Here is a 26,928-nt window from a genome sequence, read left to right as displayed (position 1 = left end):
GAGGGGCACAATCATACTTAATTATTAACTAACCATATACTAAGGTCAACTAATGGTTTGTTAATACATACTTATCATGACTTGAGGGGGCACATTAATTAATTGTTAACTACTAACCAAATTCAGGTCATGATTTATCATTAAATTACTATCAAATACACATGTACTAGAACAACTAGTATTGAGCCCAGTTAAGTGATGTTGTGTGGCTTTTCAAAAAGTCAGAGAATGGCATCATGTGAAAATAATATGACAAACTAATCCTGTGTCTTTCAGTAAAGTTTATAACGAAGCTTCTGATGTCAGCAGTTTAAATTATGACACTAATAAATTGTTTAAATTTATTTATTTATTTAAGTCCAAATATTTCTTATTCCTTCTTATAGAGTCTGTTTGACTTAGTTTATGCTAAAAGTCAATGCATTGATTATCAAACATGTAAAGTCTGCTGTTTTTATGCATGAATCCTTATGACTCCTGTCGTAGTTAAGGATAGCTCTTCATTAGTTCATGAGTAGTTTATATCTTAACTAATCATGGGTTCATGTTGAAGTAACTATTAATTCAGGTATTACTGCATGATTATTCATGTACTCTGTAAAGTTACCAGATATATGAAGAATATGGGTAAACAAACAGTTGATGGGCCCCACTGACTTTCCATAGTATGCAAAAAATGACTAAGTCAATGGGGCCCATCAACAATATTCTTCAAAATATCTTCTCTTGTGTTCATCAGAAGAAAGAAATTCTTACAGGTTTGGAACAATCTGAATGATTACAGACTTTTCATTTTTGGGTGAGCTATCGCTTTAAAGAAAAGATGAATGGCACAAAACACTATCTTATCTCAGCATTGTGGAATGAACGTTTTCGTACGTCCTTCCCCTTCAACTTTATACTTCTCATTTCCAGGCCAACCCTCACACTGGTTAAGTGACATACATTTGTAGCTTCCCTTTCCTATCACAGAATCAGGTCTACTGACTTTCAAAAGGCAGCGTCTCAGAGTTAGGACTCGCACATCATAATCAGCACTGAGTTCATCATGGCAGCAGAGGTATGTAGTGTTTTGTTGTATTCAAATCTATATCTGATTCGGTATACAACAGTTCATCAACATCTACAGTATCTTAGGTGTTAAATATATAAGTTGAAAACATTTGTGATATCTTATAGGGGAGTCCTGTTTCTGGTGGTGTTACATTGATCCACACTGAATGTGAAGGGAAACACTCATATGAAGTGAAGGGCTTTTTAAACCAAAACAAAGGAATGTTTACAAGGTAAGATTATTGACGATGTACAATATATATCCTTTCATGAGTATGAGATGAGTCTATCATCTATCTATCTATCTATCTACCTATTCATCTATCGATTTACTCGTGTTTTTTCAGCAAGGGAGATAAACTCCTAATGATAAACAACACAAATGTGGAGGATTTGGCTCCAAAGGCATTTGCTGATCTTCTGGTTGAAGGACCTCCCTTACTTGTGAGTTTTGCATTTTATCCACATAGAGTATTGCACTTTCATATTAGGCTACTCATTTTTCTGTTTGATCTTACGCATTTAAACGTGACATCAGTAGAGAGAATTGAAACTAAAGTTTTCACTGGGGCTTTTTCGCCTAGTCAGGAAACTCAGATTGATCACATGGACTTGTGTTTAAAATATTGCAGCGATTACATCACCATGGTTTATTTTTTTTTTAGTAATTGCTTGAGAAATAAAACTGTACCTGAGCTAGAGTGACTTGATTTTCTTCAACTTTGCTGATCAAATAATCTCTCTTAGACCATACATCATCCGTGCAAAACAAAAACAGAAGAGTGCGAATCCGAGGAGCTCAGAGTCAATAAAAAGGAGCCGACGGTCATAAGTTTCAGCTTGATGATGGTAAGAGAGTCTGAGCTGGAGGCATGTGCAGACCAGGAACCAGAAAAAGAGTGGGAAGACTGTGACATTGAGGATGATTATTGCGATGATTGCAATTTGCTAATTGTCTCCATGGCCGATACAAGCTTCAGTATGGTTGTTGCTCGAGGCTCTGACCCTGACAACCCTTGCAACAACTGTGGAAAGACGAATTGCCAGTTTAATGAAGTTGTTGTCCTGCCTACAAAAGCTGAGATTACCTCAAGTAAGAACTGAGTGTTGGATTCATTTGTAGAATTTTCAAATGTGTACAATCCATTACATGACACACATATCTTTTACATTTCTTAAATGCTCTATTTGATGCCAATAAAACATAAATATTGCCCATGCAGATTTTAAAGGGTTAGTTCACCCAAAAATGAAAATTGTCATTGGTAACTCACCCTCATGTTGTTCCAAACCTGTAAAACTTTTGTTCATCTTTAAAACACACGCTTCAGAAAGTTCATAAAGATATATCGTAAAACGAATCCACAGGTTATAGGTTTGGAAACCAAATGTGACTGTTTGAGAATTGTATAACTATTCAGCTTCCTTTTTACAGATTCTTCAAAGAATTTGCAGAAGCTTAATGAGATGAATAATTTATTTATGAAGAGTTTCATAGGGGAAAAGTATGTCGCCGCATGTCTCAGCAAGCATCGGATATGTTTGAATAACACCATGTCAGGTTGGTACCTAATAACGAATCAAATTTTGCAATAATTGCTGAAGCCTTTATCACGGTATACGGTATTATCACGATATTGAAATAAGTTGCAAAAAAAGTGTTGTCATACTATAACAGGTTTAAGAATTCTTGTTCTTATAATAGAAAGAACTCTGAATATTTAAATAAAATAACACAATACACAAAAAATTCTAAAGTAAAATGTTTCAAATAGAGTAATGTGCAAAAGAATTATAAAGAACAACAGGTAACACTTTATAGTAAGGTCTCATTATTTAACGTTAGTTAATGCGTTAACTAAGATTAAGATTGAGCAATAGCTACATTTGTTACAGAAGGTATTTTTTGTTAATGTTAGTTAAAATATACAACTGATCATTGTTAGTTTTAGCTCAGGTCCATTAATAATTACAACTTTTGATTTTAGTAATATTAAACTTTAACTAAGAAATTAACATTAATAATTGCTTTATAAGTATTCTTCATTGTCAGTTTGGTAATAATGAATTAACATGAAGCCTTATGTCACTAAGTGTTACTGAACAATAACAAATAATCAGAACATTTTTAATAATTATAGGGGATGTTGTAGTCCAGATTAAAATATAAAAATGTTTAAGCTTGAAAGTAAATAGCCTATTAAGTCTTTAAGTATTAAGTATTTGGTGCTGTAATGAACAACATTGCAAATACAAAAAGTGTAATGAATGTTTGAAGCATTTTTATTACTTTTCAGTAGCGCAGTTGCTTTGTTTATGTGGGTTCCGGGGTAACCGCTGCTCTTCTGCTGTTCCATCAGCGCCCTCTGCTGTCAAACAGTAAACGTGCACTTTCATTCAGTGCGTCTCCTTCACTCGTTCCGCCATGTGCTTCTCATGCACGTCGGACTTGTTTACATCTGAGTGCGCGTGTTCTTTTCACACAGCATACAGTGGTGTTGTGTATTTTATACGGTTGATGGGTAAAGTATTCTTAAAATGTATTATAAAAATGTTAATAATTCATGATAATAATTATTCACAGTATTTTTAAGTTCCCACGATAACAACATCGTCCATATTCATTATCTTGTTATATTGTATTACCGAATATTGGGACATGGTTAGTTGTGAATTAAAGGGATAGTTCACCCAAAAATGAAAATTCTGTCATCATATACTCACCTGCAGGTTGTCCCAAACCTGTATAAATTTCTCTGTTCTGTTGAACACAAAGGAAGATAGTTTGAAGAACGTTTGTAACTAGGCTGCTTTGAGGCACCATTGACTTCCATAGTAGAAAAAAATACTATGGAAGTCAGTAGTGCCCCAGAACTGTTCAGTTTCCCACATTCTTCAAAATATCTTCCATTGTGTTCAACAGAACAAAGAAATTTATACAGGTTTGGAACAACCTGAGGGTGAATAAATAATGACAGAATTTTCATTTTTGGGTGAACTATCCCTTTAAATCATACAGCTACTATACATGGTCTTGTAATTGTGTCTTGCAGCAATATTCTTAATTTTCACTTGCTTCATAAGTATATTTTAAAATTTATTTTGCAATGATTTTGTTTTTTCAGAGCCAATCACCATCTACTCTTACGCCAAAAAGAATTATCCAGGTTTTCCTGTTGTGCTGAACTTCACTAACACAGAAAACTTCTTCAGCTGCACCACAAAGCAAGATAATACAAAGATTTTAACAGTTGTGGTAGGTCTTTTTTTCATTACTGATGTGTGATCTTGTTGAATATGCTATATTAGCTGATATAATATTAAAAGATTATTGTTTTAGTTAAAGTATTAGAACTTAAATTTAATGTTTAATTCTAGAAAATGTCCACATCGATTATACATTCATATTTCGGATGTTATATAAATGAATAGCAATTACTCACCCTTAAGTTGTAAATCTGTATGAGTTTCTTTGTTCTGCTGAACACAAAAGAAGATATTTTGAAGAATGTTGGTAACCAAACAGTTTCTGGTCCCCATTGATTTACATTGATTTGCTTTTTTTTTCATACTGTGGAAGTTAACGGGACCCAGCAACCTTTTGATTACCACATTCTTCAAAATATATTCTTTTGTGTTCAGAATTCAAATAAGGACACAGAAGTGCCAAAAATAAACATTTTCCATAAGACTTTAACAAGGATTTGTGTTGAATTTTCAGCAATATAGAAAGAATGACCTGAAAACAATCTGTCCTGATGACCCACAGAAATGGTCTCTTGTATTCTACATGTCTACTGGGGTAGACAATAACCGGCGTTTTGAGTCAGCTCTCCACAGAGGATGGTTTATCTACACAAAAAATGTAGAGAAATGTGAAGTAGACATGAATTGTGATGATCAGAGTGGCTATGAAGAATCCAAAACCTTTTTTGTCATAATTCAGAGTGGGCAATGTTAAATTCATGGTCTTGATAGAAACCTAATAATTGTCACAGTGACAAGAAGAGTGTGTATAGTGTGTGCCACTTGTATATGACATTTTATAACTGGAACTGTTATAACTGTTCTCAAATTAACTTCAGTAAACTGGTGATTACAACCTAACCCTAACTTAATGAGTTGACCTTACTACCTGATTCAAGCTGATGTTACCAACCCTAATGAAGCCTAGTGCGTCTTTAAAAATGTTAATAAATTCTTTGGCTTGGCAACTAAATTAATTGGTCAGATTAGTTTGTTAAGAGGATTTGCAGGTCGAAATTGTCACTTATTTTAGATGAGTTTAAGTGTTAAAGGGATAGTTCACCCAAAAATGAAAATTTGATGTTTATCTGCTTACCCCCAGAGCATCCAAGATGTAGGTGACTTTGTTTCTTCAGTAGAACACAAATGATGATTTTTAACTCCAACCGTTGCCGTCTGTCAGTCATATAATGCATTGAAACGGTAACACCATCTATGAGAATAAAAAAAACATGCACAGACAAATCCAAATTAAACCCTGCGGCTTGTGACGAAACGATCGTTTTGTGCGAGAAACCGAACAGTATTTATATAATTTTTTACCTCTGATACACCACTATGTCCAACTGCCTTGAGCATCCAGTGTGTGAGGTCTGAATGCACTCTGATGCCGAAGTGATCTCTCGCACTCATTGAAGTATACGCGCGAGACATCACTTCCGTCATCAGAGCGCGTTTTCAGACCTCACCAACCGGATGCTCAAGGCAGTTGGACATAGTGGTGTATCAGAGGTAAAAAATGATATAAATACTGTTCGGTTTCTCGCACAAACCGATCGTTTCGTGTCTTAGGACATCAATGTGTCGTCACGAGCCACAGGGTTTAATTTGGATTTGTCTGTGCATGTTTTTTTTATTCTCATAGATGGTGTTACCGTTTCAATGCATTATATGACTGACAGACAGCAATGGTTGAAGTTAAAAATCATCATTTGTGTTCTACTGAAGAAACAAAGTCACCTACATCTTGGATGCCCTGGGGGTAAGCAGATAAACATCAAATTTTCATTTTTGGGTAAACTATCCCTTTAAGGCAGGAACACACCAAGCCGACGGTCGGCCGTCAGGCAGTTTTTCTTCGTCGGCCGACTAAGTTTTCTCAGTGTGTTCCGCACCATCGGCTGAAGTTGGTCCTCGTCGGCTTATTCGAAACGTCGGTCCGTCGGGCCATCTGATCATTCTGATTGGCTGTTCAGCTACTGCTGCCTGCTGGTTCGGAAAGGCATTTCATCTCACACAGGCGCAGAACTGACATACTACTTGGCCGTCGGCTGTTTAGCATCGGTTTGTTGTGTCAGGGCAACTTTGGACACAGACGCTGCCGACGTGAGCCAACCCCGCAGTTTGCTTTCGTCGCCACTAGTTCGTCAGCGTCGGCTTGGTGTGTTCTGGCCTTAAGGTTGTCTTAAAGAATGTGGCCTCTTTCAAAGCATGGTATGTTTTACTGCCATTGCAGTAGTGAGTAGATATGTATCATACTTTTAGCTGACATGTTTTTTTTTACTTTGTTATATGCAATTGTGTTCATGAGTGTCCGTTCTTTTTATTTTATTTTTTATATTCAGCTACTTTTAAACTGATATTGTTAAACTAACATATAATTCATTTTTATTTGTACTGCTAACTGCTCATAGTTACTTTTTACTCTGAAACATTGGTTATGGTTTTAAAGTATTGAAAGGAAATCTTTGCAAAATATATAATGTATACAACTATTATTGCTTTTGTCTGTATAAGCTAAAAGTTACTAACAACTTTGAACAATTGCTTTTGCTACATTAAAGTATAAATGATCATATTATCGTGTGTTTATGTATTATGTATCTTCTATTAAATCTCAATAAAATAAAGTTTTGAATCAAGTTCAGTGTTTTTTAAGTAAGATTATTCATCCAATAACTGTTCCAAGGGTAGTTATGTCATAATTTATAGTATGCCGTAATTTATATCTACCGTAAGCCGTCTCTGGATTATCTCGGCAAAGGAGAAGTGCTCACTAACAAATTTGTCTAAATCTGAGCACTTCTCCACTAAAGGAGAAGTACTCAAGACAGATTTGTGAACAATATTTGAGAGAAAATTCATTATAATTTTGTTCAGTGTATATTCACCTTTTAAAAATCAATTTTTACATTTCATTTTACTTTTTAAATTCATTTTCACTAATTCTATGAAAGAATCAGCTTAATTTTGATTAAGTGAAAATTTAGATTAAAATCACAGAGAATGTAACATCAAGTGTCAAATGCCTAAAATCAGGTATATGATGACATAATTCTGATGTTAAAGGTGTTATAGGCAAGAATTGCCTCATCCTTGTCACTAAACCAGTTGTAAGCCAACACTTTTACCGCAAAACAATGATTCCATCCTGATGTGCTTCCCCTTTAATGATTACTTCTTCATGCTGCTGAATGCCCCAGTGTAGGAAGATCCCCACATACACCACTAGTCTCGTTACCACTCCACCGATACCCAAACTGTGACCTTTTCCACCTCGTTTAACCACTCAGCTTGTCATAGAGGGAAAAAACTATTTTGTCTTTTACGTCCACACTTTAACAAGTATGATATATGGTATTACCAGGTTTAATTTGTGAACAATTTGTGAATTTTTCATTTTAAAATTATTGCTGAATTTGCTCCAGTAATGATACAAAGATTTATATTGTCAAATATTTAAATGATGCTTGTGTGTTTTCCCACCGCAAAATTTTTCTAGCCAAACTTCACGTTTTGATGTACGCCTCTTACAACTTCCTTTTCCTACCACACGAAGGTGGCTGACTTTGTAAAAGCAGCGTTTCAGAGTCAGGGCTCACATCATTTTTATCCGCACTGTGATCAACATGGCAGCAAAGGTATGCAATTTTGTATCAACATGTTCATTTTTATCTGATGTAAATATAATTAAATATATAGCTATGTATCATTAGTTAACGTTAATTCATTAACTAACAAGAACAATGAGCAAACTATTTTTACAGCATTTATTAACCTTTTGTTAATGTTAGTTAATAAAAATGTTCATATTAGTTCATCGTGCATTAATTAATGTTAACAGATGCAACTTTTGATCTTAAATATTCTAGTAAATGCTGATCTGCATTTCTGTTGTAAATCTATCTGTCTGTCTATTTATCATCTCTTCTCCCTATTCACAAAGGGAGATAAACACTAGAAGTAGCGCAGTAATTTAAAACATTTTTGATGTTCTAGTTAAAGGAACCATTTTCATACTCTATCACATCCCTATTTACAACACAAGCAAGAAATGAAACCGATATTTTTACTGTTGTCATTTCGCCTAGTCTGAACAATCAAAATGAACATGCGGTCATGTGTGAGTAGCATTTGAAAAAAATATGTTTGAGACCACCTCATCGTGGTTCATTTCTAAATCTTTTGGGTTTTCTTCAATAATTTCTTCTCGTAGATTGTATCTGAGGAGAACTGTGGCATGAAAAAGATGAAAGTGAGATTCAGCCTGTCGATTATTAGTGAGGATGATTTGGAGATGGAGGGGCACCAGGAACTGCCACATCCACAACCAGAGTTGGAAGACGAGGACATTGAGGACAGCTGTTTCTATGATGACGATCAGATGCTTGTTACCCTGGCAAACATGAGCTTTAATCTGGTTGTTGACCAAGACCCTGACACTGACAAACCTCTCTGCAGCAGTGATTGCCAATTTAATGAAATTGTGGTCATGTCTGAGCAAGCTGATCTTGCCTTTAGTAAGAACTATTCAATAATCTTTTATCCGTCAGTCGTCACCATTGTTAACAAATGTTGAAGTGGCCATTGCTTTTTTATTGTTCTTAAGAAATACAACCCCATTTTAAAAAAATGTTCTGACTGAATATTCTGTTTTTTCAGTTTCTGCAATTGGGAAAATGATTAAAGAACAAGACAATTTGTACATGAAGTCAAAACAAAAATGCAAGTATATCACATCTGGACAGAATCAGATACGTTTGGAGGACACTATGTCAGGTTTGTATCAAATAATGAAAATGTTTGTTTTTTAAACATATTTTTATGCCACTTTTTCTTATGGCAGTACTCTTTGCTTTCTGTTGTTTCAAAATTGTAATTTTTCATATTTCGAATTTATTCAGCAAAAATCACCATCTTCCAATGCATGGCCACCAAAGACACAAAATCAGGTGTTCCTGTTGTGCTGAACTTCACTGGCACAGATAACTTCTTCTGCTGCACCAGCGAAGGAGGAGAAATTATTTTAAAAGTTAATGTAAGTTTTCAATAGTGTTCTGTTTCTTGATTTTGCATTTGTGTTTTGCACAGCAAATGTATATTCTGTTATTTGTATCTTAATATTTTCTGAATAGCATGATAATATATATATTTATATATCATTGTCATATATACAAAGTTTCACAAAATCTGCTCATGCATTGTTTATTTCAGAGGTATGACAAAACAAAGCTGCACATCCCTGGAGATGATCAAGAAAAATTAGCCCATGTTTTCTACATGTCTCAAACCCCGGATAGTCACCGGCATTTTGAGTCAGCGCTCCACAGAGGATGGTTCATTCACACTGTTGGCGGTAATGCTGTGAAAATGCAACGAGGCAAACTTACATCCAGCGACTGCTTTGTCTTAATTGAGACTGATGCCACAAAAACCATTCAATATTAAAATAAGGATTTTATTCAGAATGTGTTTCTTTTTGCACTTTTATGCTGCATCACTTTTCATTATATTGTAGTATGATGTAGGGTATGATTTTATGGAATGTAAAAGAAAAAAAGTAATGTTTTAGGTACTTTATCCATATATTTATAATAATAATCTCTATTTACATCTGTCTGTATAAGCTATTAGCAATGTGAGCCATCCTGTTGGTTACAATAAATGTATCATTTGTCATATTATCATGTGTTCATGTATCTTTTTACACTTTAACATCAGGCATTCAAATAAACATTTGTGAACACACTAGCAAAAAAGAGATCTGTTCGTTGTATTACAAAATAAAAGTCTCCAAATGCATGCAATGGTGTGGAAGCTTTTTTCATCACTCATAATTCTGATGTTAGAGTAAAGATGTTTTTGAAAACAGCTTTTTCTTTACAGTCCTGTTTGTTCAATGTCTTGTTCAAAGGCTTTGTTCACTTCTCCTTCATCTGAATTCTCATATGGGTTTGCAGTCTCCTCAACCTTCTTAGCTTTCTGACAAAAAGGGGAAATAAAATAATTCAGTCACTTGGCTAACAAAAATATGTTATAAGAATGTTTTGCTAGGTCAAAACATTATTTCATAGGACCTCAACGAGGCACGTGTAACGGAGGCCAGCTAGTAGTCGCTGTGCCTGTAAACCTCACTCCTCTGATCTCAAGAGATGCTCTAGCGACTGACGCTAGTGGTTGCAGCCTTCCTGCAAGATGGGCTGGAGTGAAGGCTGTCTCTCTCTACCCTGAAAGTGTATGTTGCCACGATTGCTGCACATCATGATGCAATAGATGGTAAATATGCAGGACAGCACAACCTGATCATCAGGTTTCTGAGGGGTGCGAGAAGGCTCCTCGCTTCCACCCTGTTCCCTCTTGGTGCTTACAGCATTGCAGAGAGCCCCCTTTGAACCTCTGCAGTCAGCTGAGTTTAAAATCCTGTCAATAAAGGCAGTGATTGCACTGGTTTCCATCAAGAGGGTAGGGGACCTGCATGCACTTTCGGATGACGAATTGTGCCTGTAATTCGGGCCGAAAACCTGAATGTGCGTTGCTTCCTCTTCTGACTTTATACCCGCACTGCGGGGCGGAGCACACCATGCAAATCTCGCGCACCAATGCGCATAGAGTACCTCAGGGATGACGTGTTTTTGTAGGCCAACCCGGAAGTTAGCGGAGCACGGGTTCCCTCGATCGAAAGCCTATGCATTTTTCCCATAGACTTTTGGAAAATCGCAAAAAATAACGTCTGTGTTTAACAAAGGGTTATAACACTTACACGTTTTGTCTATCAAGATAATCTTTACAAGTTAACACTACATTTATAAAGTCGTCAGATATAAAAAGCTAACAGTAGACTATAAACGGACTACATCACACCATGGTCGCGGATCAACGTCACCACCACCAAGCTTCCTCAAACTTTATTTAAAAAACAACTTTATTTAAAAACATGCTCGCTGATTATGATCTGCGCTGTGTATGAATAGAGTGCCTCAGGGATGACGCATTTTTGTAGGCAAAACCCGGAAGCGAGTTAGCATTTTTGGACTTCCGGTTCCAACGCCGTAAAGTCTATGGGTTTTTTGAATGTTTTTTTGCTAAATTGCCTGAAATAAGGTCTGTGGTAAACAAAGCCTCTAAATACTTTCACGTTTTGATCTATGATATAAAACACACCAGTTATAACCCACTTGTGATTTTTTAAACTTTCACTGTGTCTTAAAATCGGCGGTTGCTAACAAATTGCTAAAAGGGACTACTTCCTTTGGCGGGGACTTTAGACGTCATCATTAAAAACGGGACATTTGGACAGCATTTCTCATGAAAAAGTGGATAAGTATTCATACACAGCGCATATCATAATCAGCGAGCATGTTTGTAAATAAAGTTGTTTTTTAAATACAGTTTGAGGACGCTTGGTGATGACGACGTTGATCCGTGACCATGGTGTGCTGTAGTCCGTTTATAGCCTATATATCTGACGACTTTATTTAGGCTTCAAAATCTATAAATGTTGTGTTCACTTGTAAAGATTATCTTGATAGACAAAACGTGTAAGTGTCATAACCCTTTGTTAAACACAGAGCTTATTTACCAAAAGTCTGTGGGAAAAAAGCATAGGCTTTCAACCGAGGGAACCCGTGCGCCGCTAACTTCCGGGTTGGCCTACAAAAACGCGTCATCCCTGGGGCACTCTATAGGCCTACTAATCCACTTTTTCATGAAAAATGCTGTCCAAATGTCCTGTTTGTCATAATGACGTCTAAAGTCCCCACCAAAGGAAGTAGTCCCTTTTAGCAATTTGTACTGCAGTTTTTAAGACACAGGTTTAAAAAATCACAAGCGGGTTATAACTGGTGTGTTTTATGTCATAGATCAAAACATGAAAATATTTAGAGGCTTTGTTAACCACAGACCTTATTTCAGGTGATTTACCAAAAAACCCATAGACTTACAGCGATGAAACCGGAAGTCCTAAAATGCTAACTTGCTTCAGGATTTTTCCTACAAAAACACATCATCCCTGAGGTACTCTTATTGGCTCGTTTGGTTTACACTCGAAGGCGATAGGGCTCTCAGGCGAGATACCAATTCGTCAGTTTTCCGACATGACGTCTCCCTTCTGAAACATTACTTCTAATGTAATTGCATACTGCATAGATAGAACAATTCTATAGTGGATTTAACTTTTTTGTGTTTTAAGTTCACACTTTAGCAAGCATGCTATGGTATTACCTCATGCTTTGGATAGGTTTCATTTGTGACATTTTTAACATTTTTGCTGATTTTGTTTCAGTAATGATGCAAAGATTTATATTGTCAAATCCTTTGAATGATGCTTTTGTGTTTTCTCCCCACAACATTTTTCCAGCCAAACCTCATGTTTAGGTATAGTGCCTCTTTCAACTTCCTTTTCCCATCACATGATGGCTTTAAAAAGGCAGTGTTTCAGATTCAGGGCTCACATCCTTTTTATCCGCACCGTGATCAACATGGCAGCAGAGGTATGCAATTCTGTATCAACATGTTACATTTTATATGATGTAAATATAATTAAATATATAGCAAAATAAAAGGTAACACTTTACAATAAGGTATCATTAGTTAACACTAGTTAATACATTAACTAACATGACCTAACCATGAGCAAACTATTTTTACAGCATTTATTAACCTTTTTCAATATTAGTTAATATGTTGATGTTCATTCACAGATGCAGATCTATCTATCTATCTATCTATCTATCTATCTATCTATCTATCTATCTATCTATCTATCTATCTATCTATCTATCATCTCTTCTCCTTATTCACAAAGGGAGATCAACTATATGATAAGTAGCACAAAAATTGATGCATTTTCTTATCTTCTATATTCCATTTTGATTTACTGCACTCTATATCACATCCCTGTTTCCTTTGGGTTTTCTTCAACTGCACTGAAGCAAATAATTTTACTCTCATAGATTGTACATCAGCCGAGCTCAAGAAAAACAGAAGAACATGAATCTGAGGACACCGGTGTCAAGAAAAGGAAGATGATAGTGAGATTCAGCCTGACAATGTTAATTGAGGAAGATTTTGAGATGGGTGGGCACCAGGAACTGTCACATCCACAACCAGAGTTGGAAGATGAGGACATTTTTTGTAATGAAATTGTGGTCATGCCTGAGCAGGCTGATCTTGCCTTTAGTAAGAAGTATTCAATAATCTTTTTTTGGTCACCAAAATATTCATTTTGAATTGTTAACTAATGTTGAAGTGGCCATTCCTTTTTTTACTGTTGGTAATACAACCCCATTTTTAAAAATGTTCTGATTTCTGTTTTCACAGTTTCTGCACAAATTGGGAGACTGATTAAAGAACATGACAATTTGTTCTTGAAGTCACACCAAAAATGCAAGTATATCACATCTGAACGGCATCAGATATATTTGGCAGACACTATGTCAGGTTTGTATCAAATAATAAAGAAATGTTTTTATGCCACTTTTTCTGTTGTTTCAAAATTAAGTTTTTCACATATTTCAAATTTATTCAGCAAAAATCACCATCTTCCAATGCATGGCCACCAAAGACACAAAATCAGGTGTTCCTGTTGTGCTGAACTTCACTGGCACAGATAACTTCTTCTGCTGCAACAATGAAGGAGAAGAAGCGATTTTAAAAGTTACCGTAAGTTTTAAATAATGGATGTTTCTTGATTTTGCATTTGTGCTTTGTTAGGGCTGTACAGTAGTGCATGTGACTAAAATAAAAATAAAAGTATATTGTGTTATTTCTATCTTAATAGTATATATATATATATATAAATTCAAATAAAGATTTACAAAGTCTCCCCTGCTCATGCAAAATTACTCACCAATCAGTTTTTGTCCCATAAGCACAAAATCATGTTTATTTCAGAGGTATGACAAAACAAAGCTACACATCCCTGGAGATGATCAAGAAAAATTAGCCCATGTTTTCTACATGTCTCAAACCCCGGATGGTCTCCGGCATTTTGAGTCAGCGCTCCACAGAGGATGGTTCATTCACACTGTTGACGGTAATGCTGTGAAAATGCAACGAGGCAAACTTACATCCAGCGACTGCTTTGTCTTAATTGAGACTGATGCCACAAAAACCATTCAATATTAAAATTATATTGTAGTACTACAGCACAGGGTATGTTTTTATGGTATTTAATAAAAAAAGAAAAGAAAAAGAAAAAGAAGAAATAATTTACTTTAACCATATATTTATAATATTAATCTCTATTTACATCTGTCTGTATAAACTACTAGCAAGTTAAGTCATCTTGTTGGTTACAGTTAATTTATCATTTGTCATATTATCATGTGTTCATGTATCTTTTTACACTTTAACATCAGGCATTCAAATAAACATTTGTGAACACACCAGCAACAAAGAGATCCATTCTTTGTATTACAAAATAAAAGTCCAAATGCATGCAATGGTGTGGAAGCTTTTTTCATCACTCTTTATTCTGATGTTAGAGTAAAGATGTTTTTGAAAACAGCTTTTTCTTTACAGTCCAGTTTGTTCAATGTCTTGTTCAAAGGCTTTGTTCACTTCTCCTTCATCTGAATTCTCATATGGGTTCACAGTCTCCTCAGCTTTCTTAGCTTTCCTGGGGGACAAAAAAATGGAAATATAATAATTCAGTCACTCAGCTAACAAAAATATGTTATAAGAATATTTTGCTAACATTCAAATTAAGTTGTGAAAACGTTATTTCTGAATATGTTCAATTTGTTAAATGTTTTTAACACTTTTTTTATGCTAACAATTTGAGAACATTATTAAAGATATATTTTTATTTATAGATAACTATAAATAATGTTTTAAAGCCCACATTTTACTATTTAGAAATGAATTATTATAATTGTAAAACATTTCTAATCTGGATACTAAAAATAAAGTGTCACTTATTGTATTGTACCAGACCAGGATGTTGGATCATGTCATGACCACAAGAATTGCATCAATCGCTGTCACTAAACTGGTTCTAAGCCACATTTGATGATTGACTCATTCTTGAAGGGCTTCCCCTATAGTACTTACTTCTTCCTGTTTAATATCCCTGTGGTAATGAGGTAGATCCCCCCTAACACAGTTACACCCATTACCACTCCAAACACCACCAGCCAAACTGTGATTTTTTCCTCTTTGGGTGGAGCTAATGTTGCCTGCAGCCCAACAAATTCCAGTGTTTCATCATTGAGTAGAAATGCGCCATTGATACGTTCTCTCGACAGCCTGAGAAGAGTTAATAAGGGAAATTCTTTAGTCACTGGAACAATTGCTTTAGTTCCCCATGATTATGTCATGACACGCAATATTCATACAATTATTTCCAAAATATTGAAATTTATTCAGTAGTTGAGTTGAAAGCATGGAATAATTCCATCAATAAAATAGTTCATTATATACATACATACACACACACACACACACACACACACACACATATATATATATATATATATATATATATATATATATATATATATATATATATATTTATAACATATGTAAAAAAAAATCTCTTTTTTAAAAAAATAATTAAATGATGCTTAAAAATATATAATATTCTATAATATATTATTATATACAATATTTAATGTTTTTATTTCAATATTTTTATATAATATGGTTTCAAGAAATACCAGATAGCCGCCTCTACATCGGCCTTAGGAATAACTGTGTCTGGTTTGGTTGGATCCATCACAACAAAATAAAAGGAGATTCTGGCAGTTTCATTGTACGTGTGGATGTTCTCTGGCCTGTGAGCAACAAAAAATGTTCATGTTACGATGAAAAAGATTCAGTCTCATAATTACTCTGACATGTGCAATTATTGAAGGATAAGAATACTTACATGAAATTCATTTCTATTCCCTTTACATCCAAGTAGTACTGGCGCATGGCAAAACCCATAGTGGACTTAAAGAGATACATTTCATTTGTATTCCAGGTGTACTGGAGATCAGAACGAACAATAATTAACAAATGCACATTCTATTTGTATCTGTAATTCATTATGTTTGTTAAAAATTAAAAGGGACTTACAGCATCATCTCCCATGGCAGATTTTAGGCTTATTCTGACTTTGAAGGCATTTTCTGAATCTGCATTATTTATATAGGAAGCTGTGAGTATGAAAGTATGGCCAATGAAAAATATAATTTTTCAATACAAAGCTTGTGGCATATTAATACTGGAACATTATTTGGTCTGTATTGATGGATGAAAGTAATATAATTTAACCATAGCTTTACTTTATTTATTTTTTTTATAATCTACAGAATTTTCACCAACTTCTGTGAAAAAATAAGTACACCCCTACATTTAGTAGTTGGTATTGCTTTTTGTTTCTTACATCTATCAGTTTCTTACATTATCTAGGAGGAAATTGACTTTTTGTCAAAGCACAGGCCATAAAAGAATAGTGATGGAAAAGTAATGTCTATGTCAAAACAAAATACTAACTTGGGTTAATATTGACGTTCCAGCCTGGCACTCTGTTGTTCTTTTGGTTCTCCTCCTTCAGCCAATCCATGAGTGTGCTGAAGTAATGTAGCAGTGGCTGGGAATCCATCTTTTTGGTTCCTGCAATATCTTCCAGAGCACGAGTCCAAGACATGGATCGGCCTAACTCGAGCATATGCCTGCGGACCGAAATATTACAGTTAGTTTATAGTGGTTATGTTTATCCCAATCAAAGAATACATATCTATTGCAATGTAAAGTTATTAGTAGAAAGTATCAATAAGCAATACCTGAGTTTGTTACCAGCTTTGGTTGAGTTGGTAATGTCACATTTGTGAAGGGGACCGGTGTGGCCAGCTGCCTCACATAATGCCTCTTGAAACTGGAACTGATATATGGTTCTAGTAAAGTACCTATTAGAGAAACAAGACATGGCTATTAGCTTATATATCCATAGATTTAGCCTATTGTATTGCATAAAGAAAGACTTATAATAATTCTGGCTACAAAATTATTACAGATACAGATTTCCCAATTCATTCCAGATTCACAAGCTCTCAATTCGATTCAGACTCTTTGTGGTAGGCTATGTCTCAGATATAATCAGTGTTGGGTTATTACTTTTCTCTAGAAAAAGTAAAGTAAGTAAGGGTTTACTCTTAATTTTTCTGTAATTTAATTACTTCTGATGTAATTGCATACTGCATAGACCATAGAACAATTTTATATTTGACCCTGGACCACAAAACCAGTCATAAGTTGCACAGGTATATTTGAAGCAATAGCCAACATCACATTGTATGGTCAAAATTATCGATTTTTCATTTATGCCAAAAATCATATTATATATGGATATTATGTAAAGACCATGTTCCATGAAGATATTTTTTAAATTTCCTACCGTAAATATATCAAAAATTTATTTTTGTGGCTGGATATGCATTGCTAGGGACATTTGGACACCTTTAAAAGGCGATTTTCTCAATATTTTGATTTTTTTGCACCCTCAGATTCCAGATTTTCAAAGACTTTCTGATGATGTATTTAAATACTTTGATCAATTCAAGAATAATTTGTGCAATTTTTATAGAATTTGTTTGACAGAATTAAAAGAGCAGTTTCATGTTTATCCTTGTATTGTTCAATTGGTCGGGGTTTATATGGTATTTAGAAATTAACTAATAAGTACTTTTTAGAGAGCGTAATTAGTACAGTTATCTAATTAGACTGTTGAAGATGTAATTAGTAGCTAGTAACTAATTACTTTTTTAGAATAACTTGGTCACGCCTCAAGCGGCATGTTTTGATTCACTAGAAAGAACCGGCTCAAAAGAGTCATTTGTTTCAGGAATCAGGCTACATTGGTCGTGCGACGTTTTGATTCATTAGAAAGAACCGGTTCAAAAGAGTCATTTGTTTCAGGAATCAGGCTACATTCATTGGTCGTGCGACATGTTTTGATTCACTAAAAAAGAACCAGCTCAAAAGAGTCAATTGTTTCGGTAATACTTTATGCTATGTATATTTCTATTCTTTAAAAGAACTGGCTCGTTTAATTTGCTCATGAATCAGACTAGAGGTCGCGTTCTATGTTTATTTATCCGTGCAGTCTGCGAAGAACGTTTATTGTTATTTTTCGCGGTTTTTATTGCGTTGCCTTTAACACAGACTTAATATTCACAACTAATGTGAGATATGAACCGTTTTAAGACTCGATATTGGTATAGTTCAAATAAAAGCCGCGACTTATATCGGCAAAGACCGTCAGCACTTTGTCAAATGCAACACTTTATTAATAGCCTACTACAGATTGCATTACCTGATAAAAGAATAATCCCCATATACATGGAAAAGTGCAGGAGGGTCACAATAGGACTCATCTCTGGGCACAGCCTCAGCCACTCCAACAAGTTCTCTCCTGGGGTAACAAATGTTGTGATGAGCCACACAGTGCAACTGAATAAAACTTCACAATGTTTTGGATTCTGATTCTGTTTGGATTGCTTCTGTCACTCACTTCATTTGCCACCAGCGAAGCATCCACTCATCTTTGGGGATGGTCTCTTTGAAGACTTGCCATCTCCATTCCTCCAGCATGTAGGTGAAGGGCAGAGTGGCCACGATGGTGAGGGCCTGCTTCAACAGGAAGTTTATCTCTGTCTCTGTACATAAAAGAAAAAAAGTTTTGGTAAAGAACGATCTGCTAAAATCAGTTTATGTTAATTTAGATGAAGTCAGACTCATGACTCGGCATGCAATGGCACTTTACCATGGTCCTCCTTGAAATCAGAAGGCAGAAGGCCCAATGACTGCAGGTGAGAAGGAGTGGCAGCAGAAAGTGACATGATCTCTCCCACCGCCTCATGGAAACCTTCGTTCGCACCATCTCTCAGCAGGTATGAGTGGTGACGGTAAGCCATTTGGTACTGGTTATGTCCCATCTCATGGTGAACAGTTAAGAAATCATCCATGTTCACTTTAGTGCACATTTTGATTCTGTAAAAAAAAAAAAGAAGCAGCATTTTTTACAGTGTCGCTCTTAATATGTTTGATAATTCTTGCACAGAGCATAAGAACAGCAATTAAAATTTGTTTAATAATTGCTTTTTTTTCATAACAGAATACTTAAAATGTATCATGGTTTCAACAAAAATATTAAAAAAACTCAACTGTCATAACAGGAATAAGGATTTCTGTAGGATCATGTGACACTGAACACTAAAGTAATGGCTGCTGATAATTCAGGATTGCCATCACAGTAATAATTATTTAAAATTGTAATAATATTTTACAGTATTAATGTTTTATTATTTATCAAATAAATGCAAACACCAACATTTTAAATATTTACTGAATTGAATTCTTTAAAATAGTATCTTATCTACAAGTTAATCATTACTAATCACAGCATTATCAGCCTCACCTGAAGTCCTCTCTGTTTCCCATGTCCCATGCGGTAGGATGGCACACCACATCTCTTCCTTCAGGTTTAATGAACATCGAGTTTGTCCAGAAGTTGTCAAACATTGCAGACATGTTTACAGACATAAAGAATGTTTCTGCCTCTTTAAACAGGCGCATTTCATCCCAGCCCTGAAATGGACAGTGGTGTCAAATAATTAGGAAAATAAAAATAGCATGACCACATTTTGACAATTTACAACTCCATAATCTTTAGGGATGCTTTTATTGCTCCAGCTAAGGAACAAAATGATTAATAGAATAGATTACATTTAATCTTTGATCAAATAAAATATGAACAGACCTTGTACTGTTAAACATATGAAGATAAAAGATAAAACCTTGGAGATAAAGAGACGCTCAGCTCAGAGCAAAAGGGTAAAGTATAGAAATAAACAATGGTCACATGTCATACCTGGGCCACCATTGCAGAGCTCACATCGATATCAGGCTTTTCTGGATACGGGATCATGAGAGGATACAGGTTGGTCCAAAACCGTCCCCACATATCGCCTGAATGTGAAATGTCAGAAAATATCACACTTATCTCCACATTTCATCATAGACCGCACTATATCCTAATTGCAAATCTGCCGTATGTGAATCACTTAATAATATTCCATATATTACCAAGCAGATGTGCTGGAAGGCAAGCGTCGGAAGCGATGTGACCAGGATAGAGACCTTGCAGTTTTGCTCTCACATAAGCATGAAGCTCTTTATACAATGGCAAGATCTGGAACATCATATTAAGTGTGAGTTTCTGAATCCAAACCAAAGTAAAAGTGACTGTCTTGTGACTCTTCAGACTTTTTTTGACAAACCTCTTGGTAAATGCGCCTGGCGTCTTCCATAACTTGTTCTCGGGAGTAAGTGTATTCGGGGTCATCGATGGTTTCGTAATCCCCCCTCCAGTAATCTCCGTGGTCTTCGTAATCTTTCAGAAAAAATTAAGTAAACATTTTTTTTAATTGTTGGCCACCACCACATTAGCTGTCCATAAAGTTAAAGCAGTAAAAGAGCTTATGCTTACTAAAAGCCTATGTCATAAAGTTAAGAACAGCGTTCGTACTGTTGAGTTTGGCGGCTTCGTTCTTCAGATCGACATATCTCTCATACAGGGGTCTCATCTTCATCCCTGTCGCCACTCTCCAGCCCTCCCACACATGCAGACGCTCGTCGTAGTCTTTGCTGTTTGCCATGATGCTCTCTAGACCTAGTGAAGGAAATATGTATTGAATTTATTTTATGTTAAATACACTAGTGTTCAAAAGTTTGGGGTTGTAAGATATATTAAATGTTTTTGAAAGAAGTCTGTTTAGGTCACCAAGGCTGCATTTTTATCAAAAATACAGTTAAAGTATTATTACCATTTAAAGCTGTTTTGTCATTTATTTCTGTGATGGCAAAGCTGAATTTTTACCATTATTACTCTAGTCTTCAGTCTCATGATCCTTCAAAAATCATTCTAATCATTCCAATCATTCTTTGCTATGATGAATCAAACTGAGAGCTCTTATTGAGAACCGAAAACATAACCACATTATCCAAAATATTAAATAACTGAATACACAACATCCATTTCTTAAATTCTGTGAATCTTTCTGCAGTGTTTGGGCCTGGTGATTCGTTATTAAATCTTTATTGAATCTTAAAAGACTGACACTCCAAACCTTTCTGGCCCATTTTACCTTTACTTCACCTTTCTTACCGTATATCCTCTTTTTCTAATAAACATCTCATCACTTTCAACAATGAATCTGATAGTAGAAACTGACAGTTCCCTTTTATGGGTTTGTACACGTGTATGAGTGAAACAAATAATAGAAGCGTTTTTATTATCTTGAGTATGGAAACAAGGCATCTGTTAATGATCCTGAGATTTCGCTTTATCATTAGGATGGTGACATATGTACGCTGACATTACCTGGCTCCAAAGTCTGACAGTCAGAGGGGTTGTCTATTTTGCAAACAGTTGCTGTGTTGTAAATAGTGCTCATCTCTGCCATGATATTCCTTAGCTGTGAAACACAAGCCATTCGGACCATTTTAATACGTTGGCAGGAGAAGTGAAACATATGAAAGCGAATTTCAATGTCTGGGTGACATTATTGTCAAACAAGCAATGATATACTTACTTCGTTAGCCTTGTCAGGTGAAAGTGCCCCTGATCCTTTATCTTGGAGCTTTTGGAGCTGCATTTTAATCTCTGGATCAGAGATCTGATCGATAGGGTAGGCACTGGACTCCTCAGACATCTTATTGTAGTATTCGCTCCAGATTGCATATGCTTCAGACTGAAGAGAAGTTTAAAGAGAACTCATAATAGAAAACTCAAGTTGTGATTTCAGTAGAAAAGAGAAAGAGATGTTGTCATGAACACCCATATCCAGTTCAATTAATGTTTGTCCTAAAAATGAGATAATTTGTGATTTGAATGGGTTAAAAACTCTCTGCAAAGGATAGAGATGCTCAACTTGTCAGGAACACCCATATCCAGTTACTACTCATGTTGTTCTATTCATATTTTCACCAACAATGAGATAATTTGATTTCAGTAACTGAATGGGTTAAACCAGCAATGAGATCTTTTGAGATTTCAATAACTGAACGAGTTAAAAAAAAAAAAATGTCTGCAGAAGATAGAAAAAGATGATCAACTTGTCATATCCAGTTACTACTGATGTTGTTCAATTAATATTTTCCTTAAAATTAGATAATTGGTCATTTCAATAGCTGAAGGGGGTTAAAAACTCTCTGCATAAGATAGAAAGAGATGCTCAACTTGTCTTGAACACCCATATCCAGTTTCTACTGATGTTGTTCAAATAATATTTCCCCTAAAAATTAGATATTTTTGTCATTTCAATAGTTGAACTGGTTAAAAACGTTCTAGAAAAAGATGCTTAACTTGTCACAAACACCCATATCCAGGTGATACTGATTATTCAATATTTTCCCCAAAAGTGAGATGCTCAACTTGTCTATTTATTTCACACTTACCTCTTTATCTGCATTTTCCTGGGAAATATCTGTGTTGTAGGCCCAGGATGCAAGGGAATACTGGTACACAAGTTTGGATGCGTCCTCATCAAATTTCTTCAAGAATTCCCTGGCATTTTCCTCCACAGTCTGAGAGCAGACCACAGAGGCCATGGCCAAAAGCAGGAGCCACCGAGCACACATCACGACAGCGCGTGTCCCACCAACACTGACGCTGTTGTTTTCCCCATGCACGGTTTTATCGAAGGCACCTCAATTGCTTTGCCCTTTGACCAGTGCCATAACCCAATAGAGCACCTGCTTGAATGCAGGTGGGTTGGTTCCAGTAAATGAGTCTCACTGGACGTTGTGTAACATATTTTCTGCTCAAATTAGCTTATTTATAGTTTAGAAAAGTTTTATATGAATGAAACGGCAAGTTTTGTAGAACACCAGCTGTTATGATGCTAGAGTGTTCTGGATGGTTGCCAGGATGTTGCACATGACATTTATCCAGATTATACTCTGTAGGAGAATTTTACAGTTAAAGATCCAAAAGACCAGATATGATGAACGAAGACCCGGAGTCAGAGTTTAAAAAAATAAATTGAAGAAAATTTTACTGAAGAATAGTTTTGAAGCCAGCTTCAAGTCTCACAAGGAGTTCGTAGGCTGCTCTGCGTACATTCACATTTCCACAACAATTATACTCTAACAGAGTCCACTAACTACGTCATTACTTCAGGTTGAATGATTCTGATTGGCCATGAAAAATAGACAAAATTAGTAATCTTCCACCCATGGACAGATAGTCAGAAGCATATCTCCATCCATCACGATGCTGACGCTCGGACCCCAAACTTAGGTACAGGATGTCCTGTTAAGTCACAAAAAGGCATCTTTAGCGCACAAACAAAGATACACATGATTCACAGCTTCTTCAAGGCTGAAGTTGGCCCAGGCTTTAACTAGAACAGGAAAGATTCCCAAAACATACTGATAAGTTGTTCTTTTCTCTCAGTGAGAGGTACAGACAAGATTCATCATTATTCTCTAGTGTTTGAAAAGGAAAATAAATGCTTTAACATACGTTGAAGTCATTTATGTAATTTAACATTTAGAAAGATTAATGCTGATTAATAACTTAAAATATATATATTAAAGTAGCAGTGGATTCCAGAATCCACCCCCTTCAACTCTTAGAATAAAGGTTCAATTGGATTCTAGTTCTTGATGCTTTATACCAAAAAGTTTCTATATCAGGTGAAACGTCTTGCTTGCATAATACCCAAGTCCCTTTAAGACAAGTCATTTCACTCGGCGGCCATCTTTGAAACGCCTCTCGGACATCCTGGGCATCATGCAATCTCTTTGAATGTGGAAACATCAAATTCTCCAAAACTGTTCGCCAACCTTACGATTAAATTTCATATTTGAAATCACCAATGAAATCTAACAACAACCGGCTCATAAATTTAGTTTCTAAACGCTCGAATCATGACAAAAAAAACTGTATTTTTCAGGCTGGATCAAGCTAATGCGCATGCGCAGACCTAAACGCGAGTCTCTTCGGATGCGCGCGTCTGACTGTTTCTATAGAAACCGGTGATTCTAACGGCTGCTGAAGTGACGCGATGACTTTACCAGTCGGCGATTGGCTCTTATTTAGAAGGCGGGACTTATTCCGCCATATTGCGCGTTACACTTTCTCCCATTCAAAACAATACGAGTGACACGTCTTGTGTTATTCTATAGTCTTTGATAATACTTTCACTTTTTAATTTTCTAGTGATAAAGTGTGTTTACGAGTGGCTTAATTTATGAAATTAAATCAAATTAAAAAATGGATTAAAACAAAATTAATTAATTAAATCTAAATCCATAAAATGATCCCATGATGGGAACCCCTAAAAGGTTCTGTGATGGGCCTGACAGAACCCTTTAAGGTTCTATATAAAACATTTTCTTCTAACACCTTTTCTGAATTCAGAAACGCATACGGCGTATTACTCTTACTATTCCTGCCCTAGAAAGATATGGTAAAACTAGTAAGAGTAGTAGGCCTATATTAGTATGTGGTTCCGAACTCAGCACATGTCTACACCAGGCGCAGCAACAGTTGTCGTGGCACGGCAACAGCTTAAGAGTGGCTGTGTCCGAAATCGCATACTCTCTTGAGTAGGCCTAGGTATTTACTTTGAATTAAATGTATTACACAAGTGCTAAAAAAGTATATTCTGTATGAGTGCATGTAGTATGAATGTACATTGCTTCACTGCCATTCACAAATCTTCTCCAGTGGCCTAATGGGATAGTAAAATGTCCATCATATGCAGAATCTCACTGGAAGCAGTAGGTCATCCGGGTACTTTTTGCCTACTCATTATGAGTTGGCTACTGTGTATTAGGACATGCTTCTTTTGTCACATACTGTTTGAATGGTGATGAGTGTGTAACAAATGAATAATTTCAGTATTTTATTATATTTATTTGAAATGTGGGCCTCAGGCATACAGTACCTGTTGTATTCAGTAACAGCTAAAGCACAGCACACCAAAAAATACTGATTTTTGTAAAGAGCAAACCTGTGCTCTTTACTTTGAGCAGCGAGTCCATTGTGCAAACATAATATAGGCCTATAAAAGCATAAATAACATTGACTGTGAAGGCTAAAGTAGTTCTTATCAAGATAAGATGATGACGCATAGAGTTTCATAATTAATACATTTGATTGAACAGAAAGATAGATTGTGCTGAATAACAGATAAATGTTTTAAATTTCATCTGGAATAAATCCATGAATAATTACATTGGAATTGTTGGAACATTAACAGTCACACTAGTTTAAAGTCTTTACACTGGGTTTTTACTGCACATTTTCTTTTCGGTTACTAAACACAATGCTCAGTCAGACAGACTTTCAGTTTTTAGTTTCAACTTTCAGAGTTTAAGCAAATTGCTAACATATGTGTTTTATTGGTTTATTTTAGCTCATCCATGAATGAGAGATGTGGTTTTATCTCTTGTTTTGCTGTTTTATGGTTTCCAGGTGAGGTTTTAAAGCAAAGGTTGGGTTAAAGTAAGATTATCTTTGTCAGATAAAATCCAGCACACTTATAAAAGTGATTAATTGTTAACCAATAAAAATATAAAATATGTAATTAATCACTACTTTCTTTCTTTCTTACTTACATACATTTTCTCAGTGTTCTTATAATTAGGCCTACTTGCAGTTTGATCCTTGTATTTCTGAGTGAAAAATACACTTCTAAATGTATTTATAATGTAATTTGCAAACATGTTATCAAACCAGCTTGAAATTCAAGTTTTAAGTTATCCTCAAGATTAGTTTTTGAAATAAGCATATTGTGTATGTTTGCATTTGTTTGTGTTAATTAATTAGTTATTAAATAAGAAAATACATTACAATTAAGATTTGAGTGACAGTATAGCCATACAAGACATATTAAGGCTCTGTTAACCAGATACTTTTTTCATAATCATAAAAAATAATAGCCTACATTTCCCTACATACAGTAAATACCCTATATTGCTGTCACAATTCTCACAGTTGCATAATATGACCACCAGGTGGTGATATATCTTTGTATTTTAGCTGCTGCGCTGCACTGATTCCGCCACGAGAGGCTGCTCTACTCATATTTGGAGCTTTTATCTGGAGTGTCTCATGACTTTGTTTGGAATATTCATATTAATCTTATTAATTAAAAAATAGTGAGTAAATTCAATTTCAAATTCAAGAACTGCTTGGTCATCACATTCACATCTACCCACACCACTATACTAACCATTCAGTTAACCTTGCTTATTTGAACAGTGTTGTTAAGCCCTAAGCATCTAAGTCCTCGACAAAAAGAGTGGATAAAGCTTATCTGTACGATACCTCTAACCGGAAAACCGCTGCATTGATGTAATACTGCAAACGAGGCACGGATAGGCTACTTTACGCTGTTACCTTTTGTGACACAATGAAGCATTAATGACGTAGTCAGGGACTGTGAATGAACTTTTCTTTTCAGCAGATTGAAAAGATATTGAACAGTATAAATGGTAGACTGGATATATTGTGCTGTAACGCAAGAGTTGTAACTTCGCTTTAACCAATTAGAAATTAACTACTGGATGAATTACCTGGTTTTGCTGTTGTTTTTAATGCATTATAATTCTTTTGAACAGTACATTTGA

General features: G+C 35.4%; 3 protein-coding genes across 4 annotated transcripts; 2 read left to right on the top strand and 1 right to left on the bottom strand.

Moving 5' to 3' along the window:
• Positions 1–715: 715 nt before the first annotated feature.
• On the top strand, positions 716–14,736 carry il1fma (interleukin-1 family member A). The gene is made up of 16 exons (XM_048172392.1): positions 716–1,060; positions 1,180–1,286; positions 1,401–1,497; positions 1,801–2,146; positions 2,489–2,614; positions 4,179–4,309; positions 4,775–5,011; positions 8,516–8,819; positions 8,962–9,078; positions 9,204–9,337; positions 9,514–9,655; positions 12,673–12,788; positions 13,251–13,476; positions 13,618–13,737; positions 13,826–13,959; positions 14,191–14,736. Exons 1-16 carry the CDS (start codon positions 1,049–1,051, stop codon positions 14,422–14,424), a joined length of 2,583 nt encoding a protein of 860 aa, XP_048028349.1. The 5' UTR covers positions 716–1,048; the 3' UTR covers positions 14,425–14,736.
• Positions 7,646–14,736, top strand: si:ch73-226l13.2 (uncharacterized protein LOC100150092 homolog). Its single transcript, XM_048172777.1, has 6 exons — positions 7,646–7,940; positions 8,516–8,819; positions 8,962–9,078; positions 9,204–9,337; positions 9,514–9,748; positions 14,426–14,736. The coding sequence occupies exons 1-5, from the start codon at positions 7,929–7,931 to the stop codon at positions 9,745–9,747; spliced, it is 801 nt and encodes a 266-aa protein (XP_048028734.1). The 5' UTR covers positions 7,646–7,928; the 3' UTR covers position 9,748; positions 14,426–14,736.
• Positions 14,737–14,741: 5 nt separating this feature from the next.
• On the bottom strand, positions 14,742–22,962 carry ace2 (angiotensin I converting enzyme 2). 2 transcript variants are annotated; one of them, XM_048172774.1, is made up of 18 exons: positions 22,744–22,962; positions 21,879–22,037; positions 21,668–21,761; positions 20,813–20,956; positions 20,565–20,677; positions 20,371–20,476; positions 20,156–20,253; positions 19,703–19,872; positions 19,049–19,275; positions 18,797–18,941; positions 18,599–18,697; positions 17,070–17,192; positions 16,780–16,958; positions 16,360–16,439; positions 16,169–16,269; positions 15,957–16,073; positions 15,352–15,546; positions 14,742–14,917 (listed from the first exon to the last, which is right to left on the bottom strand). In XM_048172774.1, exons 1-18 carry the CDS (start codon positions 22,924–22,926, stop codon positions 14,815–14,817), a joined length of 2,436 nt encoding a protein of 811 aa, XP_048028731.1. In that variant the 5' UTR covers positions 22,927–22,962; the 3' UTR covers positions 14,742–14,814. The 2 variants fall into 2 exon arrangements, with proteins under 2 accessions (XP_048028731.1, XP_048028732.1); XM_048172775.1 differs by having other exon boundaries at positions 16,360–16,418.
• Between the last annotated feature and the right edge of the window lie 3,966 nt (positions 22,963–26,928).

This window comes from Megalobrama amblycephala, linkage group LG21 (assembly GCF_018812025.1).
Source record: "Megalobrama amblycephala isolate DHTTF-2021 linkage group LG21, ASM1881202v1, whole genome shotgun sequence".
Taxonomy (NCBI): domain Eukaryota; kingdom Metazoa; phylum Chordata; class Actinopteri; order Cypriniformes; family Xenocyprididae; genus Megalobrama; species Megalobrama amblycephala.
Note: the sequence above shows the minus strand (reverse complement) of the source record. Positions and strands in the feature narration are given on the sequence as shown.